Source organism: Amphiura filiformis, unplaced genomic scaffold (assembly GCF_039555335.1).
Source record: "Amphiura filiformis unplaced genomic scaffold, Afil_fr2py scaffold_23, whole genome shotgun sequence".
NCBI lineage: Eukaryota > Metazoa > Echinodermata > Ophiuroidea > Amphilepidida > Amphiuridae > Amphiura > Amphiura filiformis.
This window is the reverse complement of record NW_027305487.1, coordinates 1,845,473-1,855,768: the sequence shown is the minus strand read 5'-3', so window position 1 is coordinate 1,855,768 and position 10,296 is coordinate 1,845,473. Positions and strand designations below refer to the sequence as shown.

The 10,296-nt window shown below is 35.8% G+C and overlaps 1 protein-coding gene across 1 annotated transcript; it reads right to left on the bottom strand.

The window, feature by feature from the left end:
• Positions 1 to 354: 354 nt before the first annotated feature.
• LOC140143552 (uncharacterized) lies at positions 355 to 3,450 on the bottom strand. Its single transcript, XM_072165375.1, has 4 exons — positions 2,833 to 3,450; positions 1,351 to 1,518; positions 883 to 1,029; positions 355 to 464 (listed from the first exon to the last, which is right to left on the bottom strand). Exons 1-4 carry the CDS (start codon positions 3,374 to 3,376, stop codon positions 355 to 357), a joined length of 969 nt encoding a protein of 322 aa, XP_072021476.1. The 5' UTR covers positions 3,377 to 3,450.
• Between the last annotated feature and the right edge of the window lie 6,846 nt (positions 3,451 to 10,296).

The window sequence follows — 10,296 nt, the reverse complement described above, 5'->3', positions numbered from 1 at the left end:
GCAGAATGAGTTACTTAATTTCCAAGTGTACAGTTTATTACTGAATGATAAAAATATAGGGAAATGCTAGCCTATATCACTGAAATGGTGATTATTATACGACAATATAAAACATGTCACATTAAAAAACAGTAATCAAGCCAACACTTTTAAATCAAATTTATATATATAGTTTCATGTGAAAAGATGGTGTTTATTTGTGTAGTGTCTCATCAAGTTAAAATACTGATTTATTTAATACATTTATGTCCAACATTGTCCCTCAAACACAACACTGTCTTTTACAAGGTGTTGTTTAAACTATGTGGTATTTTAAGATAGTCCTAGTTAAATAATATTCACTTCAAATTTACACTATGATAAATCCATCGAGTCAGCATCTTCAACATCGGGACGAATTCCAGAAATCTGCAAAGCTATCAAAACCGGGTCGCTGCTTCCATGTGCAGTGCTGTTCATCAGACCTGAAAGAGTAACAAAAGATTTGCATAACATTATTTTCAGTGGTATAGATGTTTCTTTGAGTAGTTGATAAAATGGTCTTTTTAACCACCTCAGTGACGCTCATGCTCCCACAATACATAACTGGTTTTGTGTTGTGAAAACTAAATTATACATCATTAAAATGATATTGAATATGTAAGTGATATTGCAAATATTACTCTATGACACACTTATAGGCAGTTACAGTAAATAACATTTTTCCTTGCACACATGTTACAACCTAAATGTTGTAGTAGCAGATATGTACTTATTATAAGAAAAGATTAGTGAAGCAACAAATTAATTAACTATTACTACAAATATGAGTTAAAAACCCTATAATGTTGGAATGATAGTATTTTAAACATTGTTAAATGGTATTTTCAACTTAAAACTCACCTTGATGTATCCCTATGTCCAACAGCGCGTCCTGATCAATGGTATGGTACAGAGGTTGGTTGACACTTGACTGTGATGGTTGTGCAGGCAGGCCTTGTTGAGATTGATCAGGTAGCTGAGCGGAGTCTTCATTTGGCTGTGATGCTTCTGAAATAGTTTTACAAAAGTTTATAAATTAGTCAACATTTTTTTTGTACACATGCTGTAGTAATTTGAGTACCTACATGTATAAGAATAGTGAAGCAACAAATGTTTACGACAGAGGTCTCAATATGCGGCCTGCCAACCAATTGTGTTTGGCCCTTGAATTGGTCTAAAATATAAGAAATGCAGATGTATTTGGCAACCTTGAAATATGTTTGGATCTATGGACCGTTGAACATTTCTAATTAGATAATCATATAAAAACCTATAATGTTGGTATGATAGCATTTTCTTAGAAAGCCTATGTTACAACTTAAAACTCACCTTGATGTATTCCTATGTCCAGAAGTTGGTTGACACTTGACTGTGATGGTTGTGCAGGCAGGCCTTGTTGAGATTGATCAGGTAGCTGAGCGGAGTTTTCACTTGGCTGTGATGCTTGTGGTGGCTGTACATGCTGATCACTCTGCTGCAGTAGAGCTAGTAGAGACTCTGGAAAAAAGGAGCACAAACAATTTATAATGTTAAATCAATTTAATTCGGTTAAACATGTTAGCAATCTCTATGTGAGCACTCCAACTTACACAATTTTACAAGATTTTCCAGCTTTTTTGACAATTTCCAGACTTTTTCATGAATGTGTAGTCTCATGCCTGGTTAAGCTTATTATTTTATGTTTGCATTAAAGGCCTGTTCAGTGATCCCAGTGCAAGTGGGAAAAAATATTTATAAATTGTTTAAAAGTGAAGGATAAGTTGTTCAAATTGTCAATTGGTATTTTTGGAATGAAAAATGAAGAAGTTGAAGTTGAAGCCCCATTCAAATACATGTAGCTAATTTATATACTATCAGTATATCTATTACAGATCAATCGTAAACTATTAATACATCTATGAACAATGACAAAGGTACCAAAATTTTGATGATTATTTTGATCATTTGGATGAGCAAATCACTGAATGTGCCTTTAAATACATTCCATGTATATAACTGTTCAATAGTGTTCATGTGTTGTTATAATTTAATAGGTCATGTAACCTTTCTTATATTGTCTCAAACTGTACTTTTTGATTCTGTACATAAGTAGATAGGAACTTGTTAACACAAAATGCCTGATAACACAATATATTTTAAGGTGGAATATGTTGCATTCTGAAATAATCTTATATGATTTCAGTGCTCATTAATATGTAATTTTGCCAATATGTCGCTAAAAACAATGCATAAATGTTCATGACTTCCAGAAAATGGATGCATAAATAATGGGCCAGTTAGCATTTATGAAATCAGCAATACAATACAGTAGAACAATTTAGAAATGCTTCGACTAAGTTTCAAGGCAAAATTCTGAAAATAGAAGTTTGAATTTATGCATTGATTTTGAGCAAACTGTAGGAAATTAAATATTCACAAGTTTCTTCAGTAATTTTACAACTACATCAAAACAACAAGTAAAAATTCATAGTCAATGTCATTTTCATTGTAATATTTTCAACATTGTGTACTTTGTATTTATATATATATATACAATTTTGAAATACAAATAATAAAAGATGTACAGAAATTCCTATGTAAAAGTGACCATGGTTATCTCTTTTTTTTGATGTGCTTTGATCTGTCAGATATTCCACTTTGTACCATGTCCAGACTTTTAGTGCTACTAAGAACTTTGAACCTACAATTGACGTACACATCCTCATTAAGCCTTGAAATATTCATTAATTATGAATTATAAATAATCTCAGTACTGATATGTAGAAAAAGAAATACAACAACAAATAATTGTATATGACGTTAAAAACTTACCACTTAGCAGGTCTTCGCATCCATAGAATTTGTAGCAAGCGACAAGGGCCTTCTTAAGTTCGTCTGTCCAACATTTGGCTTTTTCTTCCCGCGGGTCCCCTTTCAATGCCCAAGGAAGGTCAGCGGGCCACCATCGTGCTTTCATTTCATCTTTGCCGAATAGGGCCTTGCCCCGTTTTTCACTTTTCTTGACCAAGTCCGTCAACATATATCTCACATCGGTGTTCGAAATGTCCTTAGCTTCTGCGTCTCGGAGAACAAACAAATCGTTACGCATTCCAGATGATGATCCAGCAGTTGATGGTGAAGTAGGCGCAGGAGATGAAACCGGTGCTGAAACTATGGGTGGTTGGGGCGACAATTCCGTGATTTGGCGCGATGACGTGTCCTTGATTTGTCGCCTCTCTTTACTCCCTATGTCAGTATATTGAATTGTCAGTTCAAATCTCACATCAGACAACTTGTGGATACCTTGCAGAGCCATTAAGTCCTTCTTTATCTTCATGTACTTCTTCAAAACACGGCTGTTCAATCCTTGAGGCATAGCGGTAAATCAGTCGAAGCAGAAAATATCAATATCGGTAAAAGTAACGTACGGTATATTAAATCACGGCAGAGTACAATATCGGTAAAAGCAACGTATATTAAATCACGGCAAAATATATATTAGATGACGGCAGAGTACAATATCGGTAAAATCACGGCAGAGTATATCAAAATCAGGTGTTGTATCCTCGAACGAATGTATTCAAATGAATGATCATTGATTCTGCACGTTGGCTTTTATGCTGACTACGAGGATCTTCTTTTGCAAACTTTACCATGATTGACACTTCCAAGTTGAACTTCCCGCTTTCGGCTTGCTGCATTAATTAAAGCGGATTATCACGTCGTATGTTAATCCGAGTCTATGGTCGTATGATGTGCCGACTTCAGTAATTATTATGAATCATGTACATGTCAATCATTTTCATATGGTCGTATGATGTGCCGACTTCAGTAATTATTATGAATCATGTACATGTCAATCATTTTCATATCGTGATTTTCACTGTTTTTGTTTTTTCATTGACTCAAGAAAATATAGACGTTTTTGATGTAAAATAAATACCAAATAATTTATCATTCACCATTGCCCGAAAGTTTGAAATGGTTTTGTAATTCTGCGCATTTATTTGACATGAACATTGATAGTACAAAACATATGTGAAAGGAAGAAATGATGATTATGCACTTTGCAAAGATAAAAAAGATGGAATTACTGACATTGATATAGCGTGATACTGGTAGTCTCTCTCTCTCTCTAGGTGCCATATCCTAGGACGTTGGCGATCATGTCATGGCACAACTTTCTGTTATAGGCCATCTTCAGAAGCTGTGTCGCTTTATGTTCAGCTCTGTCACTCTATTGTTTATGTTTATTGGTTGTCTACAGTGTTTTTATTGATGATAATCATCATGATCATGTAATAATATTGATTTCAAATGAAAGACCCTGTTTTTCCTCAGTACCATATTGATATTAGAAGTTCCATCTCTGCGCAGTTTCGAAGATATCTTAAACAAATTGTCCAATTAGTCTCAAACATGGTATACCACAGTTGAGACTAACTTGTCAGGGTTTTTTTATGATTTCTTCGGAAATATTCATTTGGAACGCGTAATTTCAATATATTAATGAGAAAAATATGAGCTTTTACCTGATACCCAAATCTGCATTTTGATGGGGGATGAAGCTGTCAATCAAGTTACCTTTAATTTATGCAAAATTAACTTCCTGCTTTCATCTTGCCGCTAATCACGGCGTATTATGCAATTGTATGGCATGCCGAAATATGTTAATTGGCCCTTATAAATCAACATTGATTGACAGACGAGATACAGATTAATTATATACAGCATAATTATTAAATCATATCTGTCAATCATTTGCATATCGTGATTTGGGTTGTACTTTTTTGTATGCCTCATGAAAGAAATAAAGAAAGAAAGAACATTATAAATGTTTGAACTTACCAATCTTTTAAAAATTGATATATTTGGAAATAGAATTTTCAAAACTTCCGTATAATATAAAATGTCATCCATTTCAAGCATTCATGCAGAAAGAACATGTAGGCCTAAATGTGACTAATTCCGACATTTATATATATAGCGTGATATTGGTATCAATAATGATAATCAGTAGTAATAGGGCCTTCCAGGACCATTTCAAGGTCACACGAGCTAGGTCAAAGGTCATTTCCGGGTGGGTCATGTCATCCGTGGAAAAAAAAAAAAAGGTCATTTCCGGGTCATGGGTCATGAGGTCAACCAGAAGTGGTCAAGGTCACCGGAAATACCGCCATTATGAAAAGGTCAACCGGAAGTGCCGCCATGAGCATGAATGGTCAACCGGAAATACCGCCATTCGCGAATTTCAAAATCAAAATTTCGAAAAAAATATTTCAAAAAAATATTAATGATGGGGCGAAAAAAAAATTTAGCATATCTGAAAAATGATTTTTGAAAAAAAAAAAAAAATTTCCGAAAAACCTTTTCAAAAAAATTTCAAAAAAAAATTTTGAAATTATGACAAAATTTAAAAGTACCTTGTTTTGATGAAAAAAAGCATTTGAAATGAATTTTGAAAATGATTTTGAAAAAAAAAATCATGATGAGCAGCGAAATGAGCAAATGAGCAGGGAAATGATAAAATGAGCAGGGAATTGAGAAATGAGCAGGGAAATGATCAAAGAGCAGCGAAATGAGTCAATGAGCAGGTTATAAAAATGCCTGTTTCACCCCGTTCTTGTCATTTGGAGATCAGCTCTCGGGAGTCGCCGCATGGCTTCTATTTCAGCGTTCACAACCCACCCTTGTCACGCGTGCGACAAACGTTTCGTTCGATCATTCAACTTGAGGAGACATATGGGTTAATATTTAGGGACGGTGATACATGAAAACGATGCACGGCGAAGAGGAGGAACGCTCTGAGACGGACGATTCCGAACCCGAAATTTCGGAGCCGGATGATTCTGAGCGGGAAGCGCAAATCAGGAGAAATAGCGACGTGGAGTTGAGGATAATGCCACGCATCGAGAATGGCTTAAACGGCAAGGAGTAGCTAATCGCGAGATGAGCAATGGCCCAAAATACGAAAAGTACGTCAACGAAGGTATGGCTGCAGACCTGGCTGAAAGAAAAGGCCAATATGAAAACCGCAGGGCCGTTAAACGTGATTTTTTTTGACAGCTACGGGACATTTTTGGCACATAACGTCCATTTGAAATATGACGAAACTCATCAGGATATCGTGATCGATCTCTGAAGAGAAGACGGATAAAGGCATGGACGTAGGCAAGGCGGTAAAATAACGTTGGCTAAACATCGATCTCAATTCGCCGGGCTTTTCCAACAGGACGAAGAGGATGTCGAGATGGAAAGCGATGACTAAATCGCGTTAATCGACCGCACTTTTCTGGAAGTTGCTAATATAAATTTAAAAAGATAGAATCTTACGTTTGTTTATTTCATTTTACGTGCTCATTGACTCATTTCCATGCTCATTTGCACATTTCGCTTTGCTCATTTGCTCATTTCGCTGCTCATTGCACTGCTCATTTGCTCATTTCCTTGCTCATAGTGCTCATTTCCTGCTGCTCATTTGCTCATTCCACTGCTCATTTGCTCATTCTCCTGCTCATTTGCTCATTCACCTGCTCATTTCGATGCTCATTTGCTCATTTCGATGCTCATTTGCTCATTTTCCTGCTCATTTGCTCATTTCAATGCTCATTTGCTCATTTCAATGCTCATTCGCTCATTTCAATGCTCATCGACTCATATCACCGTCCCTAAATATTAACATCCATAAATACGTCCCTATAAATATGAACGATGGTAAAAAATCAACTTCTCGGTTCAAAATGCCGGTATTTTATTTACATTCGCTCATTCATATCCATCTGGCAATTAGCCGCGTCCTCATGATTTTTTTTTCAAAATATTTTCAAAATTTTTTTTTTGCAAATTTTTTTTTTTTTCAAAATTTTTTTTTTTTTTTTTTTTTTTTTTTTTTAAATTTTTTTTTTTGAAATTTTTTTATTTTTTCAAAATTTTTTTTTTTTTTTTTCAAAATTTTTTTTTGAAATTTTTTTTTTTCAAAATTTTTTTCAAAATTTTTTTTTGAAATTTTTTTTGATTTTTTTTTGTAATTTTTTTTTTTTTTTTTTTTTTGAAATTTTGATTTTGAAATTTTTCAAAATGGCGGTATTTCCGGTTGACCTTTCAAAATGGCGGCACTTCCGGTTGACCTTTTCATAATGGCGGTATTTCCGGTGACCTTTGACCACTTCTGGTTGACCTCATGACCCATGACCCGGAAATGACCTTTGACCTTTGACCTAGCTCGTGTGACCTTGAAATGGTCCTGGAAGGCCCTATTACTACTATAATCATCATGATTATAATATTGATTTCAAATGAAAGACCGTATTTTTCTCAGTACCATATTTATATTAGAAGTTCCATCTCGGTGTATTTTCGATATCTTAAAAAATTGTCTAATTAGTCTCAAACATGGTATGGAGACTAATTTAACAGTTTTTTGATGATTTCTTCGGAAATAGGGGTCTATACTCATTTGGAACGCTTAATTTCAATATTGCTGAGAAAAATATTAGCTTTTACCTGAGACCAAAATTTGCATTTGATGAGGTAAAGCGGGGGATGACTGTCAATCAGGAGGTTATCCACCTTTAATTTATGCAAAATTGACCATGGTTAAGTTGAACTTCCCGCTTTCGGCTTGCGGCTAATAATCACGGCGTATTATGCAATTGTATTACTTACCGAAGCTGTCAATCAAGTTACCTTTAATTTATGCAAAATTAACTTCCCACTTTCATCTTGCCGCTAATCACGGCGTATTATGCAATTGTATGACTTACCGAAATATGTTAATTGGCCCTTAATAATCAACATTGATTTGACAATGATTGACAGACGAGATACAGATTAATTAGGCCCCCTATATACAGCAAAATTATAAATCATATCTGTCAATCATTTGCATATATATCGTGATTTGGGTTTTACTTTTTTATAGGCCTCATGAGAGAAATAAAGAACATTTGAACTTGATAAATCTTTAAAAAAATGTGCTTTGACATGATTATAAACTTTATTTTCCCAGGAAAATTTGTGATCATTTTTTCAGCCCCCCTCCTCCCCGGAGGGTCAACATTTTCCGCCCCCCCTTTTGTATCAGTCCCCCTAACAAGTGTTTGTGAACGGCCCCTTAATATTAAAATTGACGGCACAACCATCAACCCTACTGATAATACTAAATTCCTTGCTGGAGTCATAATCGACAAGAATCTTAACTGGAAAAATCACATCATCAAAATCACCAAATCAGATCTCAAGAAGTATTGGTATTCTCGAAAGTCTTAATTAATTAAAGAAAGAAGTTAATTAAAGAAAGAAAGAACTTTATGATTATCATAACTTGTCAATCTTTTAAAAAGTGTACTTTGATAATAACCATATCATGATGATTACGTGTATTTTGCAAAGAAAAAGCATCTTCCAAATCTGGGTCTGTGAAATACTCAGATTTGGAAGACAATAACTGGGCATTAGCGTATGTGTGCCGTGGTATGGTGGAAAAACGAAGCACTGATCGGCACGAAATAAGATAGAAATACAAAAAGAAAAAGAAAAGAACTGGTGTTTAGTAAAGGCCTAAGTGTAAAAAAAACAGGGGTGTGCTTATTAGGTGTTTGTAAATGCAATGCCATTTATATGGTGAGCTCAAAAGATATTTTTCTGCATTATGCGCTCAACATCTATCATGGTCCATGCACGCGCACGTGCACGAAATAAGATAATAGAAAAACAGAAATAGTCTGATAATCCTACCCCAGCAGCAATGACCATTTCATTTTTATGTTTTGCCTCACGTAAACCTGAAACATAGGCCTATCCAAAGCCCGGGGGGCACTAGTCCAACTTTGGAGGTGACTCGTCATGTAGGACCCCCCTTTTCAGCGTCGCTGTCACACAAAGAAGCTCAAAGACCCCATATTTTTTACGGACACATGTTCTGTCACCCGAAGACCCCCTATTTTTTCATTTGATCTGTCACCCAACTTCGGACCCTTACAAGTTCAATTTTAACAACAACTTTCATTTATCACTTATTTTGAAGAAACAAAGAAATTTTGAATCCATTTAGAACTAGAAATTCGATTTTCGAGGTTTCTGTGGCGCTGTTTTGGCTCTCACTCAAAGATTCCATTTAAAAAAGGTAATGTATTCACCCAATGACCCCAAAATCACGCTCTCACCAAATGACCCCAACAAGAAATAGCCTAGAGTGAATAAAGAAACAAATAGATAAAAATAAAACCAACATGATCACGAGTGTATAATATTCTGCATGGTATCAGGAGTAAAACAGTAACAATATCGTAGGCCTATAGCTCATATTCGACTCACTTCAGATTTTGCAAATCTGGAACTTGTTGAAGACCGGCACGATGTACAAATGGAGGGTTAAAAGGATATTTAGGCCCTAGGTGTGCAATGAATGCCGTTTATTAGATACGAGAGTAATGATTAAAAATGCCCATAAGTTTGTAGATCTACTCAAAGTAGGCCTATCTATAAATATTTACCTCCCGGGGCACTCATATGAAATTGGTTTATGGCCTAAAAAGCCTGGTAGGCCCTATAGGGCCTATGGTTACAGGACACTTTCATATAATTTTGATGAGAGCATGATATGGTCGATCGTGGTATTCGTTGAGAGCAAAAAGTACAAATTGGGTCATTGCATAGACCCATACAGGGTAATTGGTCATTGGGTGAAAAACAGAGACGGACGGTTAATTGGATCTAATATAATTACGGGCATGGGGGAAAACATGAAGGGTTTTTTTTTTCAAATAGGGCCTATGGTCTTTGGGTGAGAGCCAAAACAGACCCACAGTAGGCTTAGCCTCGAACATTGGACTTCTAGTTTTCGCTTAATTGCTTTATTTCAAAAGAAGTCCCTCAAGATTAAAACGTGTTCCTACTGCGATAAATGAATTTGCTGTCCAAAATACGGGCCCTTGGCGATGAAAGAATAAATGGCAAAATAAGGGTTCTTTGCCGGGGTGCATCATGCATGCCGAGCATGTAGCCTATGCGTTCGAGAAAAGTGGTTCGGGGCCCAGCGATACTTTAAAAGGCGGGTCCTAACAGCTATATCCCAGATAACATGCATATTGGCCGAACGTTGGTTTTCGAACGCCAATCTTGGCATCGGAATTATTTGGCTGCCCATATTGGGCCAATCTTGGCTTACCATCGGTAATCTTCATATTGGCAGCCTAAATTGGTCCAATATAGGCCCAATATTTGGCCCAAGCCCAATCTTGGGCCCATGAGCAAATGATATTGGGCCATTATTGAACATTTATATATCGGGCCACC

Coding starts and splice junctions, on each gene's coding strand:
- LOC140143552 (XM_072165375.1), bottom strand. CDS start 3,376: ATGCCTCAAGGATTGAACAGCCGTGTTTTGAAGAAGTACATGAAGATA. Junction 1,519..2,832: donor ATGCGAAGACCTGCTAAGTG/GTAAGTTTTTAA, acceptor CCTTTTTTCCAG/AGTCTCTACTAGCTCTACTG. Junction 1,030..1,350: donor GGACATAGGAATACATCAAG/GTGAGTTTTAAG, acceptor AAACTATTTCAG/AAGCATCACAGCCAAATGAA.